Here is a 22,292-nt window from a genome sequence, read left to right on the forward strand (position 1 = left end):
CAGAAGGAGAAGTACAGAAAACTTATAAATATCTGATCTGATATTCTGTGCTACTAACTTGGTTACAGCTGGGAGAAGAAGGGGAGGTGGCAGTGCAAATTTAGTTCCTATATCATTTTTTTAAGACATAACTATTTTTCTCTAGAGTTTTGTTGTTATTGTTGTTGTTTTTCCCAGTTCTTACGTTTCGGGCAGGGGTGGAGGGTTGTGAAAACAGCAGGGTGAAATGAGTAACATGGGACAGGTAAACATTAAACATAATGTAGTTTAATCAGCTACTTTACAAGCTGGAAAAGTTAATTAGAGGAAATGTCTTGTTACAGTAACTGTTGATGTTGCTAGTAAAAATAGTCAGTTAGTCACTTCCTGGGAAATTTTAATTCTCAGGAACCCTTTAAAATAATAATAAGGACAATGATAATCATGGTGATCTGGAGCTCTGATTATTATTAACTTACGATTATTATTATTATTATTATCCTTACTATCTCCCAAAGTTGTCTGTAATCTAATGTTGTATTATTTAATATCATGATGTACTTTGGTCTGCAAAATAGTATGGAAGGGATTAAAGGGATTATGAGTCAATATTTAACTCACTTTGCTTCACCAAAGTGTTTTTAACAGATACGTAAACTGACTTGACCAAAACCGTTTTTTTCTTTTTTTTTTTTTTTTTGTTAATGGAGTCTGTCAGTGGATGTAGCTCTTACTAGTTTGTTCCTTTGTGTGGTTTTGAATAGATTTTTTTTCCATAACTTACTAAGGCACCAATAATTTTTTTTACAAAAAAGTTTCCATTTGAACAGGGAAAGCCATTCTGCTACTTAGAATCACAGAACCATCTGGGTTGGAAAAGACCTTCAGTTCTTTTCTTGATGCACCACCAAGTCCAACCATCAACCTGACCTACTGAGCCCTTGCACTAAGCCATGTCCCTTTGTGCTTCATCCGCGTGCCTGCTAAATACCTCCAGGGATGGGAGCTCCACCGCTTCCCTGGGCAGCCTGTTCCAGCACTTCACCACACTCTGCATGAAGAAATTCTTCCCAATGTCTAATCTAAATCTCCGCTGGTGTAACTCAAGGCTGGTTCCTTGCATATCATAACTTCTCACCTGACAAAAGAGACCGACACTCCTCACTGTGGCCTCTTTTCAGGTAGCTGTAGAAAGCAACGAGGTCTCCCCTGAGCTTCCTCGTCTCCAGACTAAACACCCCCAGCTCCCTCAGCCAGAGGTAACCCCATTTACTACAACCCTCTGAGCCGGAGCAGTTTTGAATGTTGTGTGGTTGGACTTGGCCCATTGATCCAGCCTACCCAGATCCCCCTGGTTATAAATGAAGTCTCAACTCCATCTGAAATTAGTAATATTTATAAAAGGCAAGTAAACAGCACTGGGTGCGCGGGGAGCCTACGCTCTACCAACATGCACACACCAACATCGAACTTTCTAAACATACAGAACATGGCTTTTACACAGTAAACCCGAGCACGCCTATACATATGTACAATCAGAAAAGGTATCAATTGAAACATAAACATGGCAAAGCTTTAAAAGGCAAGTGTTTAACAAACAATCCTTTAAGTCTATTACTATTAATGACCACGACTGGGGGAGCATAGTTGGAGTTGGCAACCCTGGTTGAAGTGCTACCATATCTCCCATGATTTGGCCGATGGCGTAGCAGTGGGATCAGTAAAGGAGCCCGCAGCTCCCTCACTGTCTGGCAAACCACACATTTCTGACTGTGGTCCCACACGGCTCTTTAAGGCCTCAGAGACTGCTCGCCAGGTGCCGAGCAATCCCACTGCAACCTTGTCGTTTTTAGTTGCAGAGTCCCACACCTTGACCTCAATTTGTTCCCATATTTCAGGATCATAAACGGTCCGATTGTTAAGAAGGAGAATAAGCTGTAAGGTTACCAGGACAGTCTTTGTTCCTAAGGACGTATGATTCCCCATGATGTGCAACTGCTTACCAGCGAGGGGCAGTTGTGTGCACGGCTCCGCTTCTCTCAGCTCAAGCTTCTCTCCAGCTGTAAGCTATTAGTTGTCTGTTATCAATGGGTGAGATTATGCGCCTACAGTTCTGGGCTGCAATTATTTATGCTTTTCACTAAGCACACCATATACTTGCTATAAAGATTATTATTAATATGTTGTGTATTTTTTTTTTCAGGAACTGTATTTCAGGAATCTTTCAAAACAGAAACAAAAAGAAGTCATGGAGAAGAATGGAAACAACCACAAACTACGTGTCTGTGTTGCTACTTGCAACCGTGCTGATTATTCAAAATTAGCTCCCATTATGTTTGGCATTAAGGCAGAACCACAGTTCTTTGAGCTTGACGTTGTAGTGCTTGGTTCCCACCTGATTGATGATTATGGGTAAGGTGGATTTTTGTACCTCTCCCAATCTGTTTCTGCTGTGTTGGCAATAACATCATAAATGCTGGGTCACAAACTACTTGTCATCATGAATGCACATAACAACAACATTTTTAAATATAAATTTTCAGACATTTCAAGTACTTTTTATTTCATTTCCCAGCTCCTTTTGAGATTGCATATTTTTTTCAAACCAGCTTAGTAAATGCTGTAGCTGAAGTTTTCAGCCAAATCGTAGAATTTCTCATGAAGTGAGAAATTCATTCAAATTTCCCTCAGAATCTGATGATTATCAAACAACAGTGTGTTACAGTTTTGAACTTTCACAGCGAAAAGATAGTCTGCAGTCATTCGAAGCTGAAGCTCTCCAATTTGCATATTTACTGATCAAAGTCTTTATATATTTGGTATCACAGTTGAATACTGTTAAGTTTTCACATCCAGGATTGCAGGGAAAGAAAGGGAGAGGTCATTTTACTCTGACGAAATGAGTAGCTAATAGGTATATTACGTATGGTTTTGCAAGAGAGATTAGGGTCCCCTCCATAACACCCTGTATGTAAGCAGTCAGATCACCTTCATGGGAAAATGGAATGTCTTGTTCTGGATCCCTTCCTTTGGAAGGACTTCCTATATCCCAGGTGAGTATACGCTTTGCTGAGGGAATGGAGAAAAGCAGAAAGAAAAGCATGTTTATTGCTGAGGTTGGTTTCTGCTTTTCTCTGGGTGCATTTATCAGACTGAGCTCAGTTAAATGAAATTGATAGGAAAACACTTTGCAAGACAAAGTTAGATGTTAGCATAAGGGCCTCAGCATGCCAGCATTGCTAAACTTTTAGAAATGCTATGAATATCTTCAAGTAAAGACACATTTTGGACTTGCTAATTAGATGTTTTGGCACTTTATAAATTAAAGGGTGATTTTCTGTGAGGTTGTGGGAAGTTCTGTTACCTGAAGCTACTAAGGAGTAAAGTTCCACCACTGTACATTCTCAGCCTTATGCTCTCTGCTTTATACTGGCCATTGTTTTCATGCAGTAACATGGCAAGGTGTACATGTATTCAACACTATAAAACTAACCTGATTTAAAAAAAATAATTAAAAAAAAAACTTTTTTCTGTTAGATGATAGCAGCAAGGTATTTTACTTGAACATAGAGTCCTCAGCTTTGCATTGTCTCTTCTATTTATACATTTGTCCATTTTGTATTTATACATTTGTTGTTTGCTTAGCAAAGGGTACACAGGCCTTTGTTCAAGCATAGCACTGTTACAGTTTTCTAGTATGCAATTATTCTGTCAAGCTGTGTTGCTGTAAAACCAAGTTGCGTTTCCTCTAACCCTTTTTCTCTTATCTTCAGGAACACCTATCGCATGATTGAACAGGATGACTTCGATATTCATACAAGACTGCACACTATTGTGAGAGGGGAGGATGAGGCAGCCATGGTGGAGTCAGTGGGCCTGGCGTTAGTGAAGTTACCAGATGTCCTGAATCGCCTGAAACCTGACATAATGATCGTTCACGGTGACAGATTTGATGCTTTGGCACTAGCCACATCTGCAGCCCTGATGAATATCCGCATTCTTCACATTGAAGGCGGGGAAGTCAGTGGGACCATTGACGACTCTATCAGGCACGCTATCACCAAACTGGCCCACTACCATGTGTGCTGCACCAGGAGTGCGGAGCAGCATTTGATAGCCATGTGTGAGGACCACGACCGCATCCTTTTAGCGGGCTGTCCCTCGTATGACAAGCTCCTCTCTGCCAAAAATAAAGACTACATGAGTGTTATACGTGTGTGGCTAGGTAAGCAGTCCACTTCTTAATGTTATTCCTGTGACTTCAGACAAACTCTGACTGAGTTATTAATCTGTGGTCCACAGGGACTTGGGGATCTGTTGACCAATGGCTTTGAGTAGAGTACAGGAAGCAACAGACAGGCTTGTTGCTAGCAGTTTTTAGTTCATTTAATTGGGTATTATTATGAATGTGTTTCCACACAAACAAAACAAAAAACACAGACAACAACAACAAAAAAACAGTATGTTTGCTCCCAGTATCAAGTATTGCTACAAATCTGTCTTAGCAAATACATCTGATCCTTTTACGAGGTCAAAAAAAAAAAAACCTTCTTTAAATTGATAACTTCTTTGATATGAACAATTTAAAAATAGACTTTTTCCTATGTGAACAGTTATGATGGTATAAAGGATGTATCAAAAGAGAATCGGAGCTATTTAGGACTACTTACAGAAAAAAAAATCAAAGGGATTTTATATTTTGAATATTCTTTTGAGGAATTCACTGTAACAGGGCCATTCGTGTTAATTTGCTTAAGAGTAATTTTGGTAAATAGTGGAGTTTTGTGTTTGCTTTTTGTGTTTGACAAAGCAATGTCCTATCTGGCACAATAACTTGTGTACTTAGAAGGTAGAATCTTACTAGATCAGTAGGTGAATATTTAGCAGATAAATTGTTTAACAAATGTACTAAAACAAGTACGGCTTTCACATTTTTAAAGCAATGGGAATAAAGTCTTTGCCTGATGATGGAGAACTGACAGAAAACTTGAGTAATGAGTGATATTGAGAATTCTGTACTGCTGTAAGAATGATCATACCTGTCCACCTGCTATTGTGAAACCACACTGCAGGACATGATTTTCTCAAAGCCATTAGTGAAAGTTCAGAGCTGCTCCAGGGCTTTCATGTTATTCCAGATTTAGAGTGATGTCAGAACAGGCTCTCCACTCTGTCGTGGTCTTTTGCAATGCTTTAGATCTAGGCCTGCATGTTAACAGTGTATTGGGTTTTAGAGAAAGGTGAAAATTACGAGTTTTACTTAGAGAAGCAACTAACAAGCTAAACCTTCCTGTTATCCCTCAAGTTTTATTGTAGCACTGAAATTTACGTGTAAGATATCCCATTCAGTGCCTTGACTGTGGAGGCTTTTATGTCAGTAGTTTCAGAATTGTTGTTGTCTCTTCTTCATACTATTCTTTACCAATTAAAAACAAAAACAAAAAAAAAAAAAACAAAAAAAAGTCAAAAAACAAAACTACAACAAAAAAGAACAATCAAACATAACCTTTTCTTCTTTTTCCATTTGAACAGGTGAAGATGTCAAACCCAGAGATTATATAGTTGCTTTGCAACATCCTGTAACCACGGACATTAAACATTCCATAAAGATGTTTGAGCTGACTCTAGATGCACTCATCTCCTTCAACAAGAGAACACTTGTTCTGTTCCCCAACGTGGATGCAGGTGAGTAAAATGCCTGCGTGACAGAAGGACAGATAACAGATAGTATGTAAAGCATATACTGTTTCTTACAGAGTGTTTTTATCCCAGAACCTCCAGCAGGATGGAGCTGGACGATTTCAGCATCAGGCTTGCATCCAATGCAACTCCATGTCCACATTGCTGGAGAACATCTTCTCCACATTCAGGAAGAAGATGAAGGGAAACCATGTGACATGCAGAAACAACATTCAATGCCTCCTTCACTAATTAAAATATTACAGGAAGGCTTTTTACAGTGGATTTTGGGATCACACTTAGGCTTCTATGCCTGAAAGGGAACAAAAACAGCTCTGAGGTGACAATTAAACTGACTGCTTTCAGCTCCTTTGCGTGGTGAGGCTTTCAGCAGAGCAATAGAACTTGAATCATTTATTTGTGCCTTTTGTTTTTCTGTAGGAAGCAAAGAGATGGTTCGGGTGATGAGGAAGAAGGGCATTGAACATCATCCCAATTTTCGGGCAGTGAAGCATGTCCCGTTTGACCAGTTCATTCAGCTAGTCGCTCATGCTGGCTGTATGATTGGCAACAGCAGTTGTGGTGTCAGAGAGGTGGGAGCATTTGGTACACCTGTTATCAACCTGGGGACACGTCAGACAGGAAGAGAAACAGGTTTGTGTTTTATAACCACAGGTTTGTGTTTTATAGTTATGTAACTACTTTAATTTCTTTATATTTCTGTTTTGTTTTGATTTTTTTTGTTGTTGTTCCATGGAATAAAGTAAAACAAGTGTCACACAGAGACCATCCTGCAGTATTGGAGCAAAATAATTTTTGACCTATTTTAAAAATTTGCTTGCTATTCCTGTACCATGTTAGTGATGTTTGTGTGTTTTGCTTAAAATAATGAGGCTTTTGACTGTGGACAAGTTAAAATATATCTCCATTTGGAGTGTAGCAGAATAGGCAACTTTTTTTTTTCTTTAGTTCAGTGTTCCGTGTGCATACAATTTTCACTTTAAAAACAGGAACTCATCACTACTTCAGGAATTAACTGTATTGTGGTATTTCAGTGACACAGATATGGCACAAACAGCCACTTGCCTCCCTCTTTTCATCAGTGCTCTTTTAATTTAACACTAGTACTTTGTTGAAAGGTACTTTACTCTCCAGTGTTTTGTAAGGCATGACAGCATCCTGTAGGAGTCAGTGTTGCTTCACTGGGAGCAAGGGCAGGCACAGAAAGGTTGAAGAGTAATGTTCATTTGGCTGGAGTCTTTCCTGCTCATAGTAAACAAAAATAATTATACGTACTCATTTCTAAAGCAATTTCTAAATTGATCTCTTCTTATGCCTCATCTTATAAGTAGCTGACCTGTCCTATTTTGTTAACTCTCACTGTCTAGGTGAAAACGTTCTTCATGTTCGTGATGCTGACACACAGGATAAGATTCTGCATGCTCTGAAGCTTCAGTTTGGTAAACAGTACCCATGGTAAGTACCTTTGTCTTCCTTTGAGATGCTAAAGCAGTAGAGAAATAGGCATTTAGTTCTGACATGGTCATATTTGATCACTCTTTCTAGTGCACTAATCTGAGGTTGCAAATTATTTTTCATTTTACATGGCTCATTCAGAATCATAGTGCAATCTCTGGTGTGGGGATTTGTGTCTGGAGAGCAAAATGTTGCTAGGATTATTTTGGTATAACTAGAAATTTAACATTCAACAGAAGGTTGAGAAATTCATATGTGAGGCTTAGATTAACATGATAGCTTGCTCCATGGTAGCAGCATGAGGGAGAACATCCTGACTGTCTGCCCCTAACTCCTGAAGGACATGTTACTTCATAGCTGGATTGACTTCAGGCATGATACACAGAGAGCCCTGAGTGCAAGCTCCCAGGGGAGCTGCTGGATGAATTCATTCCTCTTCAGCCATACAGTACTGACTCACAGTTCTAAAATAACTGAGTTCTTAAAAGCTTCAGGAGATTACATGTGTTTAATTAAGGACAAAATTCAAGAGTATATTTTTCAAGAACCTCAGTAAAGTAAGAAAAATAAATTCTGGAATAACAAATGTGTGCTTTAGGTATGGCAATATTTTAAAATGAGACTTCTCTGTAGCAAACTGGCATGAATGTACCATTAATTGTTACTTAGTTGTCATCTTTCTGATAAGCACATCTTGTCTGGGCATGCAGTATATACAGAAATCAAATTTTTAATTTACGTAACTTTATAACTTTATTGTCCTTTCATTAGACACTTAATTTTTCTTCTTTTTTTTTTTTTTTTTTTTGGCATGATTAACCTTCCATCCTTCTACATTCTGTGTTCCGCATTCCTAAATGGAGCCAATGCCAACTTGCATAATCTCTTGTGTATGATATTCAAACTACTGTATTCTACCATATCCCATGACTCACTTGAGTAGTCTGAGGTGCAGCATTGTCAGAATAGTCATACCATAATTTCGTAATGTTACAGTATTACAGCCTCCTGTCATGTAAAAAAAATAATAAAAAAATAATAATAATAATAAAAAAAAACAACTTCATAGATTGCAGTGTTAGTTACATTTAAATTGATCTCTTTTCTCATATTACAGCTCAAAAATATATGGAGATGGTAATGCTGTTCCAAGGATTTTGAAGTTCCTCAAATCCATCAATCTCAAAGAGCCATTGCAAAAGAAATTCTGTTTTCCTCCTGTCAAAGATAATATCTCTCAAGATATAGACCATATTCTAGAGACACAGAGTGCTTTGTCTGTGGATCTAGGTGGAACAAATCTCCGAGTAGCAATCGTCAGTATGAAGGTAAATACTCTGTTATTCTTTTAGCTATTCTGCAAACTCCACTGGGCTTTGTGCATCTGCTCCTTTGGTGGGGATATGTGTATAACACAAAAGACCTTCAAAAACAAGCAGTCCTACTGGATTTTGCTGTTGAGGGATAAAGTAGATTTTCCCCAACTGGGTGGACTTCTCATCCAGCCTTGATGCAACTTGCCTTGCTGGTTTGCTTTTCTAAAGCTGCTGTTAAACTAGCAAAGCCCATTTGCTAGCACTTGTTCCTAGCTACTTCTTTTCTGTGGGAAGTCCTAGAACTACAGGACAACTTTCTGATGTGTCTTCTGGATTTTCCTGTCCTAATCCTGCAATATTAACATTACACTAAGGTTCCTTAGTACCCACAGATTCGGGTGTGTATAGTTCTTTTCATTGCCACTGCATGACTGGTAGGCTTTAAAAACAGTCCCTTTCTCTTGGGACCTCCTTCCCACATATGTCAGACGTCACAGTAGATGGTGCTCCAGAAATACTTCAAGTGACTCAGAATCATAACTGCTTAGAAAAAATGTTACTTCTGAAAGGATGGTAAGTTGTACATAGAAATTTCAGGTATTTCTCTCTATCTAACTCGCCTCTAGTTGGTAAAGTAGCAGTGTCTATGAAACCATTCAAACTTCCAGGCAGTCAAATTGGAAACATTTTATTCTTAAAGTCCTGGGATTTTATGGACTTATATAAAGTCCGTGGATTTTATGTCCTTTTACTATTTGTTATTCTCTTGATCTTTTTAACACTTCAAAAATGAGCTTAACAACACTGCTGTATCACAGTTTACTCCTAACAACAGTTCCAGCAAGCCCTGTAATATTTCCTTGCACAACCCACATGTTCATTATATATTTTATTTCAGACAGGTGGTTGAAGCATAATGTAAGACCTAATCTTGCGAGCTTGTCCCCCATAGTCACCAGGAATCTTACTACACAGAACAGTTTGTAGGACCAAGACCTAAGATATACTTCCTTTTTTTTTTTTTTTTTTTTTTATGAAAAGAGAAAAGTTGTGACTTCCCATTTTTAGGTTGACTTGTGTTGAAATTCAAGAGAAATTTCATCATAAAGTACATTTCCATGCATCATGTTTGTGATTTTTATTTTCTAGGGTGAAATAGTTAAGAAGTATACCCAGCTCAACCCTAAAACTTATGAAGACAGACTGGGTTTAATTCTAAAGATGTGTACAGAAGCTGCATCAGAGGCAGTAAAACTGAACTGCAGAATTTTGGGAGTAGGTAAGTTAATAAATATTACCTTCTTTTGTATTTTCATCTGAGGATTGTAACATGTAATTAAATCACTATCAATTAATTTAAAACGTTTCTCTAAAACAGATCCTGTGTATTTGAAACACTTAAATTACATTCCTAACACACACACACAGAAAATAAATTTAAAGTGACTATGAATATGAGAAGCTGGCTATAAAAACTGAAGTTGCCCTAGTCTGTAGCAGCCAGGAATGCAATCTGCTAAGCTTTAACAGCGCCTAAGTCCTAACCTCCAACACGATTAATCTTAGAGGAGAGGCTCCCACTTTACTTAAAAGGTTGCTGTTTGTGTTGTGTCTGAGCTTCATGGTTGTGGTTTTGAATGACGCATTCTACAGGTTCTCTAAATGAAGCCTGTGTAAAGTCTGTGGTATATAGCAGAAGTGGGCTTTTAAGTTAACTGCAGTCTCAGAATTGTGACCCAGATGCTGTGTGTATATTGAAACAGCTCTTGAAACGTAACTGCAGCTGAGTCCAATTTCCACTGTTGCCTATAAGCCTTTCTTTATGGCTAGGATCAACTGTGCAGCAGAATCCTCAGTTACACTACAGCAGAATAAACAGGCTAAAAGGTTAGATCAGTTTTGCAGCTCACAGAGACAAAGGCAACCTTTTCTTTCATTTCCGTCTTACTTATTATGTAGCAGAATCATAGAATGGTTTGGGTTAGAAGGGACCTTGCAGATCATCTCATCCAACCCCCCTCCCATCCCTGAACACAGTCAGGGATGGGGCATCCACAGCTTCTCTGGGGAACCTGTTCCTGTGCCTCACCACCTGCATCATTTAAACTTCTTCCTTATATCCAATTTAAATCTACCCTCTCTCAGTTTAAAACCATTGCCAGTCATCTTGCCACTATAGGACCTGGTAAAAAGGTCCTGTCTTTCTTACAAGCCCCCTATAATATGTCCTGAAAGGCCACAGTAAGGTGGCCTTCAGAGACTTCTCTTCTCCAGGCTAAACAATCCCAGCTCCCTCAGCCTATCTTCATAGGAGAGGTGCTCCAGACCTCTCTGATCATTTTTGTGGCCCTCCTCTGAATCTGCTCTAACGAGTCCATGTCCTTCTTGTCATAAGATATATACACACACAACAAATCTTTCAAGCTACCTGTCTGGTAACACACATGACTTAACCAGCCAGACTATTTTACTGTGCCCAGGTGCTGAATCTTGCAAGCCTCAAACTTCCTGTAGAAAATGTAGCAAACTCTGCATTAATCTGTGTTCAAAATATCAAAGAACAGCTTATAATCAGCTAGGTGTATTATGTGTTACAGAAGCCAATTTACAGAGTTTTTATGTGGGGAAAAAGCTTTCCTTTTGTTTGTCATTCTACCAGGATAACATCCCTATTTATTCTTCAGCCCACTTAGTTCCGTGACTGTTTACTGTTCAATTCCTCGTGAATGAGGAGGTGTGCTACAGAATACAATAAATTTCTTACCTTATTACTTTATTTTTGTTAGCTGCTCCTTGCCTCACTCAGCCTTACAGTTTGAATCAGAATGCTAGTTGAGATTAAGATTTCTCTTTAGAGAAAGACATAAAATTCCTATGGGAATAATTAATTTGCTAGATGATAGTTATTTCCTTAAGGTTCATAATCATAAGTTGGAGTGTTCCTATAAGTTTGGAGGAATTTTTGCAAGGCAGAAGAGAAGGGGTCAGACTTAATCCTGGAGCCATTATCAGTAACTCTGGCTAGCTGTCATAGGCAAGGATAAAAGTAATAATCATTGGAAATAAATGAGAAGAAAGCTTTCTGTTAATAGCTCTATGAGAAAAGCTTTTTCTTTCTTTGGGTCATCACTCAAAAAAATAGCTACATGAGCATAACTTGTATTGAAGAACTCCCATTAATACAAAACATGTTTAAAGAGCAACTAAAAAGCAGAACACTGAAAAAAATAGTTTTCAACATCTTTGTGTCTTGATGTCCATGTTAAGTCTAGATTGTAACAGCTGTGTAATTAGTTTCTATGCTTTTGTTTTTGTTTTGTCGTGGTGGTTTTTCTCACTCAAAGAATTTGTATTAGAAACAGCTTTATGAAAATGAGGAAAAAGATTAACATTTCCAGAGAACACCAGCAGCTATTACTGATTTTTATTTTTTTTTTTTTTACCAAACACAAATTTTAAGCCAAAGCAGATACAGTTGTATGCACAAATCCTGCTTTGAGATACTTATGAGAGCTATCCACTCACTGCTCTTGGACAGTAAATTTACCAAAAATGCATTACCTAGCTTGCACTCTGTAATACAGAAGTAAATTCCTGTCGGTATCCCAGTCTGCTTGAGAATCACTTACGTAACTACAGCAGAGATGCCTGCAGCAGTATTTAACTTACCTTTCTGGAGCTGATAGTAGAGAAAAGAGGATGAAGAGACGGCTTCTGCTATTTCTGTGTTTGTCTACGTTGATTACATACTTAGGACAAAAAGTAGGTATGTTTTAACGAGCTTTTGCTGACTTAGCAACTATTAAGTAAGGTTTTGTTGCAATAAACTTTTTTTTTTTTTAATTCTAGGGAGAATTTGAGCACTTTTACAGTTTGCTCTTGTATTGTCTTTCATACATTGCTAAAAATAAACATAGATATTAAAATTCTTTGCAATCTTGCCTGACGTAGGAAGACTAACGTCAACCATTGCCCATTTAGTTAGTCCTAAGATACTAGGTGTGTCATGACTAGAGCAAGGGAGTTCTATAACTTCGCTGTACATGTCAGAAATGGCACTGCCAGAAATACATGGAATTTTTTATTTTCGCACTCTGATTCAAGCCCTGTATTATAAATATAAATACTTGTCAATGCACAGAGGAAAAAAATATTTTTACTCAAAGTTTTATGTAGACTTAATTTTGTTTTTTCTCTCCTGTATTTCTGGGACTTAGGCATTTCCACAGGTGGACGGGTAAACCCCCGAGAAGGAATTGTGCTTCACTCCACAAAACTCATTCAGGAGTGGAGCTCCGTGGATCTCAGAACCCCAATATCTGATGCTATGCACCTGCCAGTCTGGGTGGACAACGATGGAAACTGTGCAGCTCTAGCTGAAAGGAAATTTGGTCATGGAAAGGGAATAGAAAATTTTGTAACGCTCATCACTGGTACAGGTGGGTATGTTACAGCTCAGTGAAACCCAGGGTCAAAATATCACTACCATCACCCATAGTCTCATCTGATCTTAAAAGCATAAACAACACCATTGTGCCTGTAAAACTTTTATACATTAATTTCTTAAACCAAAAATCCTTTTGCCACTGTATCTATTTGTTCTTTTGGGGGTACTTTTACTTTTATTCAGGCAAATTAAACCTTTTGCACAGTACAGGCTTCTCGATAAAAGAATTTCTGCTGATACAGTTATGCAGGCAAGCAGTTTTTTCAAAATAAGCAAAATCTGACCAACTTTAGCTGGAATATTTTTGCTTTATTCAGCTTTATAGATCAGTTAATTCTCTTTCATCTGCAGAAATAGAAGTCAGATCAGGACATATATGTAGAACAGCTAGATAAGCACCTGAATAAGACATACAATATCTCAAAAGCAGATGTGTGCAACTTTTTTTTTTTAAAGTCCTTTAGAATGGTGGCAGTAGTAACTGGCTGATAAATCCCCACCTGGGGTTTGTGAAGGGGCAGCCGGGGCCTGGGTTTAAATGCCCTGGGTCTTCAGCACAGAGTTCACAGTCATTCTACAGCTGTCAAACTGTGCTGCTAAAACATATGAAGCATCTGAAATGCAAAATTTTAAGGCCACTTGGAAGGTTAGTTTTGTGCATAAAGGGCATGACCCACAAGCTCTTTAAGATCTGTCATGGTAGTTCAGTACTATCCATAGGCCTTTAATATAAGCTTGGAAGAAAGAACAAGCATTGCTTACTGGTTTGTTTTATATGAATAGGAGGGAGCTTTGAGCTTGCTTAGTAGGTGTATTGAACAGAGAAGAGCTCTTCAGTAACCAGTCATTTTTGGGGATTCAGTATAGAGGATCATGGATGCACATATTTTATCTTGTCTGTATTAGAATATGTAAATTTCAATGTCCTACAGAATCGGGGCCTTTAAAAACTGTATTTTGTCTTTTTTACTCATGGCTAGTTTTGTATCTTTGCAGGAATTGGAGGTGGAATTGTTCACCAGCATGAATTGATCCATGGCAGTTCATTCTGTGCTGCTGAGCTTGGGCACATTGTTGTATCTCTGGATGGACCAGAGTGCCTGTGTGGTAGCCAAGGATGTATAGAAGCATATGCCTCTGGCATAGCATTGCAGAGAGAAGCTAAGAAGCTGCATGATGGTATCTGTGTACTTCATTTTTTTTTAATATTTAGATAGATTCCTAAGCTGTAGTGTATTTAAAAAAAAATGCAAAGAAGACATAAAAAGAAAGAATAGACCTGCCATCTTTTCTGAGGAGAAGACAACAGGTATACAGGCAGTGAGCTTAGACTTCTTGTGTGTGGCCAGGGTGAGCTGCCACAGCCTGTACAGTACAATACAATTATATTTCAGTGATGGCAATACGCAGGAAAGCCATACTTGGAACCTCTGACTTCAGAAGTGCAATAATCATGTAGTACAGTTCAGTTTCTTCTTTTTAAGTGTGCTGTAAGGTAGCCAACTGGACAGGGAGCCTGTGAGAGATTTAGTTTCACAGGGATCCTCTTTCAGCAACAGCTTCTCAGTCTCAGACTGAAGCTGAGAACATTTTTTCTTATTTGGTGAAGTTTTGGGGCAGATGATAGGACTGGTGAATTATCGTGCTACAAGTGTTTGAATTTGATGTCCTGCTTCTACAAAGAGTTTCCTGAATATGCATATAACTGCTAAACTCAAGACTGGCCAGTTTGCTCAGGTTTCAGTATAAAAGTGAAAGAGATGGAAAAATCTTAACTGCCTGTTTACTCTCCATTTCTTGACTTACCACGTCGCCATGTTTTTCTCTTGTCTTTCTCTCCTCCTCAAACAGCGGATCTGCTTTTAGTGGAAGGAATGTCAATGAAGAAGGAGGAAGTTGTTAGTGCTGCACATCTCATTCAGGCAGCTAAACTTGGGAACACAAAGGCAGAAAGCATTCTCAGAACAGGTAAGAAGACAGCCACAGGCAGAAAACCCTTACATGGTTAGATTTTGGGGGATACACTATACCACTGCAAACAACAGTCCTGCATTAGACTCAAGGAACTCTCTGTGTATAATTACTAACTTTAATGAAAAGTTAAATACAGTGTTATAGGAAACTTGAGCAAAAGATGTCCTGAAGAGTCTCTATGTTATGTTCCTGCAAAGATCAGGTTTGGGTTTAAATTAAAAAAAGAAGTGAGGTCTCAAGATTTTCATATTGGAAATTTTGGGGATGTTCCGTTGTAGTCAAGGGAATGTCTTGTCTGAGCAAGCAAAGGCAATTCAAATTACTTTACATTGGATAATTCACTATTTTACTAGCTTCAGACATAGTCCCCTTCCTCATACATAGCTGATAGCACTGAGAAAGTAGAATAATGCTTTGCTATTTTCTCTTACATTACAAGTGTGGTAATGCATTGCTTGGTCTTTCACATCCATATCGTTGAATAATGCACTGTTGTGCAATAAAATTGCCTTTTTTTTCTCCTTGAAGGAAAGAGTAATGGCAAACTAACACTTGTGATAACAAATTAAAAATGTTCTGCCATATGGAATAAAACAATTTCTTAACTACTGTGTTACTAGTTGCTAACAGGCCTATTGCAAAAAATGATGTTTGGACTGCTTTGAGTGTTCTACTTAATTTTGTTTTATTTTATTTTTTCAGCTGGTACAGCATTAGGCCTCGGAGTTGTGAACATTCTACACACCATGAACCCCTCTCTGGTGATCCTTTCTGGAGTCCTAGCCAGCCACTACGTCAACACTGTCAAAGATGTGATACAGCAACAGGCTCTGTCCTCTGTTAAAACTGTGGATGTGGTGGTCTCAAATATAGCAGATCCTGCTCTTCTTGGAGCTGCTAGCCTGGTACTAGATTATACTACACGTAGAATATACTAGGTACCTGGAAGAATAGCAGAAACTGACTGTTTAAAGTAATAATGGGTGGAGGGAATACTTTGCCCAAAATTTTTTCTTTGACCAGAGCAGCTACAGAATCAGAGTAATGTTCTGAATAGTTAGTGACTACTTCAACATTTCCTAATTAGGTATTATCTTTTTGTATTTTTTCTAAATTTCATCTGACTTCAGAGGAATCAACGAGCAATTCTGTTGTTTTTAATCACTTCTCTTGGCAAGCCCAAATGTTGCTTTTAAGTGTAGCTGAATTATTTATGAGCATATATTGACGTACGGTAGGGAGTATACGTGTTGTGTCAAATTATTAGCTAATACTTGGGGATACACATCTCATTTCCCACCTCTGCGGAATGAGAAGTCTACAGTGTGACCATCTTTTTTATTTCTAGGCTTCCGCCCACAAAGTAAATGCAAGATAATCACCAACAGCAGGTGGTAGTTTCAGTGGGTGGAAACAAGGGAAGATGCCTCCACGAACAAACAAACAAAAAAGCTGCATTTGGAAACTGTGGCTTTTGAAGGACTTGGAGGAAGCAGTTATTTATTACATCATCTTTAAAGGGCAGAGTCCCATTTTAGAAGCTTTGCAAATGAAGGAAAAAGACCACAGTCTAGTGAGCTTACGGACTGCCAAAGCAGTCCAAACAAACTGACAAGCGTAACAGTGAGCATCTTTGTGCTCTGGCTTTAGCCAGCAGTAAATTATTTGAATTTTATTGTTGGGGTTAATTTTATTTTATGGGGTTTCCTCAAGGGACTTAGTCCACCACTTTGTCTCCCAGATTAGCAGAGAGGGGACTTTCTTCTGTAGGGGCCAGTTAGCTAAAATTCGGTAATGGATTTTAAATTGCATCTGAGCGTAAAGACTACCTTTTGAGAAATCTCATCCGCTGCAGAGTGACACGGTGCGTCTCCTCGGCAGTGCTGGTGGCTGCAGGTACGGTATCACTGTCCTGCATTCACCATCATCTCACGGGATGGAAAGTCAAATCTGAGCCTCATTCTCGTGTTCAAGGCATCCACTGGCCTTGGAGCAGAGTATATAACTACCAGTAAAGGCTTGCTGGCCTAGTTAGAGGCTTAAGATCACACAGCATAGTCGTGTTCCACATTTAAGGGAGGTGGTTTCTTTAGCTAGTTCTTGATTCATAATTCTGCCTTTATCTATCTGCTTTTTTAGTACACTGTACAGTTATTCTAGTAATGACAATTACTTCACAGAAGCAGAAACTGAGAAACAGAACAATCTAGCTGATCAGCTATCCCAGAAAGAAGACACCTGCCAGAGAAACAATCCTGGGTCCTTCACGTAGTGACCTAAACCTTCTGTGCCACATTCTTTTACAGAATCAGCAAGTAAGGATGCACTGGCTCTTAGAGCCTACTACAACGTAGCTAAGTTATGTCACCGAGGTCTCTTAGTATTCCTTTTCCTTTATTTACTCAGTGAATCCCAGTAACTTCAATACCAGAGCAGTAGCTCCATGAGCAAGTCGAGGAGAAATGTGCTTTGCTCCACAGTGATAGCATCTCATGGCAGGGGTAACAGTGCTGAGGCTCTAACAGAGAGGGTCCCTGTTGTTTGCCCTTTTCATCCTCCTCCCATCACAGGGAATGTCTGATTAAAAGTGGGACCAGGCTTTTGCTTTTCAGACCTCCTGATGCAAATAGCATTTTGATAGCTCAGACTCCAGACATGTTTTTTCCCTAGCAGGTGAAGGGATGTTTGAGGCAGTGAGAAAGCATGAAAGGTATTTCAACATTTTAAAATACTTGAAAAAAAATAACACTAAACATCTTTAAAGTCTATTCTCTTCAAGAAAATTGTTCTTCAAATGCTTTTGAATTTTTTTATTTTTTTTCTGGTAACTGAACAAGAACTTGCTGCACTGCGGCAAGTAGTGTAGAAGTCCTTGGTTTTCCCTACGACATCTGTGGGTTTGTAAAATTAAAAAAAAAGTTCATATTTAAGAGTGCAGTGGTGATTTTTTTCTCTGCTTTTTTTATTACTTCTTCATTCCATGTTCAGAAACACCCCCCATGCTTCAGACACATCATTGTGTACCAAAGGTTTTCTGGACATTGACTCGCAGTTGTACACGCTCCCAGGGGGAGAACATCGGCAGTGTTGTGGTGTCTGGTTCATTGCTGCTGACCCTGTGCACTTCAAGGCACCCCACACCTTGAAAGTCAAAGAGGGCAAACCAGCCTTTGTCTCCACTGCCAGGAGGGCAGAAGGGGAGTAAAAGCAGACGCGAGCAGCTGACATTCTGTCTCCAGCTGTTACCAGACACTACAGACGTGTAAGACATCCTGCAATGCCTTCTCATTACCTTATGGGCATCGTCTGTTACAACCACCTGCTGCAGAAGACCTCTAGCAGTGCATATGCTGCATTGCTCCTCATCCTCGCACCTGGGGGAAAAAGACTGCTTTGTCCACCACAGTCCTGGCAAAGCACAAGGGCACTGAGAGCCAGGACTTGGGTCTGTGAGCAGGCCAGCTGAGTTTTGCCAGCTGTCCTGCACATCTGTGCTGATACACTGCAAGCTACAGAGCTAAGTTGGTTTGTTTTTGTTTGGTCTCCTGAGCAGCAAATTTAGTTACTATTTTCTGTCTCTGATCCACTGTCTAGACTGAAGACTCACAAACGCCTCAGCCTTCTCCTAGTGTCCTTCCTCTACTTAAATTTACCGAAATGGTCAGAAAGATGCATGTGTTACCAGCAGAGAAACTGTCATGTTGTATCACAGAAACACATAAGGTACTGGGCAGTAATGCACAGACAGGCTTTATATTCTGAACTCAAGGCCACAGACAGGGTGGTGGTCAATGTCTCAATGTCCAGGCGCAGGCCAGTGATGAGCGGTGTCCCTGTGGGGTCTGTCCTGGGACCTGTGCTTTTTACTGTCTTTATCAATGACATTGACAGTGGGATCAAGTGCACCCTCAGCAGGTTTGCAAACACCCAGCTGAGTGGTGCAGCTGATACAGCAGAAGGAAGGAATGCCATCCAAAGGGACCTGGAGAAGCTTGAGGCTTGGGCCCACGTGAACCTAATGAGGTTCAACAAGGCCAAGTGCAAGGTGCTGCACCTGGGTCAGGGCAATCGCAGACATGAGGACAGGCCGGGAGAAGAACTTGGCAGAAGAAATTGTCAACTGAAACACTTGCTAATGCCATGTATTTAGTGCAGCTATGTTTTAGTTTGGCACCGAGCTATGTTTACTTCATAATCTGAAAGCAGATGCTTTGCACTGTGGGCCCATGAAGTGTTTTTAAATGGTCATGATGTTCTGAAGAAGACACAAAGCAAAAGACCCTGGATTAGGTTTTCACACACCATGGTAGCACTTCCAGATTGATTCATCTGGCAAGACCACACAAAACACAGTGAAATTGTATACTTCTCATACAATTTCATATATACAATTTCTATAGCCCAAAACACTTGCTGCCTGTACACTGTGCTCTGGTATAAAATCAGAGTAAGATGACCACTTTTTCAGAATGAACAAGGCAACAAGAACATAGGAGGCAGACAGTTTGCTGCTGCTGTCATAACTGAGGGAAGCTTCTGGGCACACAGCCCTCCTGCTGATCTCATGCAGATGTCAGTAGTATCCTTACCAAATCTAATACTGGGCTTTTACTTCAGTTGAAGAAGGCCTCATGTGAAAGCTCGCATTTTTTCCATAGGTCTAAAAAGAGATAAATACTTCTCTACATCACTTCTGCCTTGCTTTTAAAATGAGACCACCATTGCTACAAACTCCTGTAACTGAATGTCTTCCAAACTAGATTTTCCAGCTTTTTCTTTGTGTGTAGCACATTATCAGCATTTAAAATTCCTGTGCGAAGTGCTAAACCTGTGTTTAAGTGCATGAAGAGTATATTTAAGATGAAACTTTAAAGAAATATCCTGTTTTTAATTTCAAGAGGTTCCTTCATTTATCAGTTTCACAAACGTGGTATCAGTATGGTTACAGTACTGTTTAAAATGCTTGGTAAGATTTTTGTCCCATCCATACCTCATGCCTTATTTCACCTGACTGTGCTGGGTGAAATACCTGCAGCTGGTGAACAGCTGCCAGAGGAGGCAAGAGCAAATACCTGTAGGCCGCAGGCACTGCAGTCATTATCATCACACCCAGCCACCAGTGACACTCGCTGAACTGATGCAACGCCAAATTAAACTGCTCAGCAGCGTTGAGTCGCCCTTCCACAGCCCTTCCTGTCAGCCACATCACTGCTGTTGAGATAAGCATCAAGGCAGGGAGGGCAGTGAGCAGCACTGAGTCGCCCAGCTAGGCCAGATGCAGCACAGCGTCGTCACATGTAGCCACGGCACAGGGACAGAAGCTGGCTCCACAACAACAATGCCAGTGTTCAGAAACAGACAAGGGGCTGGATTCACCCAAATAAAGCTCATTGTTCTTCTGTTCAGTGTCACGAGTAGTAAGTAAAATAATTCCCAGACACAGCCTGAGCATGGCACTGGTAAGGCCCCACCCAGAGCACTGACTCCAGGTCTTGGCTTCCCAGTAGAAGAGAAAACACGGACACAGCGGAGAGAGTACCACAGAGGTACTGCATTAAGGGACTGCAGCACCTCTCTTGTGAGGAAACGCTGAGAGAGCAGGGGCTGCTCAGCCTGCAGAAGGCTCACGGGCATCTATCAGCGTGCACACATACCTGAAGGGAGTACAGAGCCAGGCTACCTTCGGTGGTGCACAGCGCCAGGACAAGGGGCAGTGGGCACACACTGGAGCAAGGGAAGTTCCCTCCGAACACAGGCAGCACTTCTGTGCCGTGCAGGTGCTGAGCACTGGCACAGGCTGCCCAGAGACTATGAGTCTCCTCCGTGGAGATCTTCCAAAGGCACCTGGAAACAGTCCTGGGCAGCCAGCTCTGGGTGGCCCCGCTTATGCATAGGGGCAGAGAAAGGCCATGAGCTTGTATAAGTGAATAAAAAAAATCAAGGAAAATGAGGGAATTAACAAAAACTCAATGTAAGAGCTAGAAGAGCTAACCAAACCCAAAAAAAGATGCTCATGGAGTGTCCCAGTTGGATGGTATACACAAGAACTGCGGACCCCTTGATAGCGCTCAGCTCATAAAACACTACTTTAACTCTTGTAATATTGTTTTGGCCTCAGATCTGGGAGCCACTGGCAGTTTTATCAATTACAGCACAAAGCTATGCACTTACCACTGTTAAAACATCTGATGGGATCCATGTGGTGATCAATTAGCTCCATAGCTCATTCTTTCACATGAAAGTAAATTCCAATTAGCATCTATTTTAGCATAGCACACTGTAGATGAGTGTATTTTATGCAATGAAGTTTTCACTATTAAATTGCCATTTTATTTTAAAAGCCTGTGTTTGTAGAATGTTGGGGTGATGGGAAGAATGAGGATTTTAGTCAAGCTGAATGCGTAATTGGTCGAGGCTGGCACCTTGTATCAGTGTTCAAAGAGCTTCCTCTGTTTGCTAGTCCTTTAAAACCCACCTGTGGCATTCCCATGTAGTTCAGAAAATATTTTCTTCCTTTAATCTTGTACAGTATTAAGCTTTCACAGCTGTAGTCTGCTATCACTTTCATCCATCACCACTCAGCTGTACCTTGTGGGCACACTCACAAACACGAGAACAGTCCCGGTTACTGTAGTTAACACTAGGACACAGCATACTTCAACTGGAGGCCCAACTGGCAACCATTTCTTCAGTGTATTATCCACCAAGGCAACGAGCTGCTATTAAACCAGTTGCTGTGCAACAACTCCACAACTCTCAGCAAGTTTTAGTCAGCATCTGGAGCCCCCTTCACACTGTCTGTACTAAGCTTCCAGCTCATGCCAGAATGTATTAAAGTAGCCCTCCTACACACTAGCTAAGATGCTGTATCTGCCAGAACATGATTGAAAACAGCTCCTCTGAATGCAGAATGAGGCTGGAGAGCCAAGGAAGGAACAGGACAAACTCTGTGGATGTGTTTGTTTCAAACCACTTTGGGAAAGAGAGCTCCAGTCTAGTTGGTACAGAAGCAGCAGCAGGAGCACATTTTGAATCTCCAGTCCAGCACCACGATAAAAGCCTCTGCAAGCCAGTATGGACAAGGACACAGTTGCCGACACACAACTTCATTACAACCACAGAGCACAGCATTGCCTCTCTCCTTGACAGCTCAGCTTAGACAGCCTCCACGCAGCAGAGCTTTGCATATGGAACCAGTGTTGAATACTTACTCAGTGAAATGGGCAGCCTAAAAAGCAGAAGTGTCAGAAGCTTTAACTGTTCAGTGCCCTGTACCGCATTTCTAGCCCAAGATCCATGTCTGGAGTGAACCACTTAGAAGACTACCCAGAACTGCTTACCTGCAGAAGGTAGTGTCCTCAGTTCCACTAGAAGAGAAATAAGCTCCTTAACAAGCCTGCTGCTCCAGTTTCCCAAAGCTC

General features: G+C 40.2%; 1 protein-coding gene across 1 annotated transcript; it reads left to right on the plus strand.

Moving 5' to 3' along the window:
- Positions 1–2,188: 2,188 nt before the first annotated feature.
- Positions 2,189–17,762, plus strand: GNE (glucosamine (UDP-N-acetyl)-2-epimerase/N-acetylmannosamine kinase). The gene is made up of 11 exons (XM_084305028.1): positions 2,189–2,391; positions 3,753–4,204; positions 5,512–5,664; positions 6,100–6,312; positions 7,047–7,134; positions 8,252–8,462; positions 9,600–9,729; positions 12,668–12,889; positions 13,894–14,076; positions 14,749–14,865; positions 15,574–17,762. Exons 1-11 carry the CDS (start codon positions 2,228–2,230, stop codon positions 15,807–15,809), a joined length of 2,169 nt encoding a protein of 722 aa, XP_084161154.1. The 5' UTR covers positions 2,189–2,227; the 3' UTR covers positions 15,810–17,762.
- The last annotated feature ends 4,530 nt before the right edge of the window (positions 17,763–22,292 follow it).

Source organism: Netta rufina, assembly GCF_964035555.1.
Source record: "Netta rufina genome assembly, chromosome: Z".
NCBI lineage: Eukaryota > Metazoa > Chordata > Aves > Anseriformes > Anatidae > Netta > Netta rufina.

What these genes read in the sequence shown, in the direction of transcription:
- GNE (XM_084305028.1), top strand. Translation starts at nt 2,228, where the DNA reads ATGGAGAAGAATGGAAACAACCACAAACTACGTGTCTGTGTTGCTACT. An exon ending in TGTTATACGTGTGTGGCTAG is followed by an intron (nt 4,205 to 5,511) that starts GTAAGCAGTCCA and finishes CCATTTGAACAG; the next exon opens with GTGAAGATGTCAAACCCAGA. An exon ending in CTGCAGAATTTTGGGAGTAG is followed by an intron (nt 9,730 to 12,667) that starts GTAAGTTAATAA and finishes TCTGGGACTTAG; the next exon opens with GCATTTCCACAGGTGGACGG.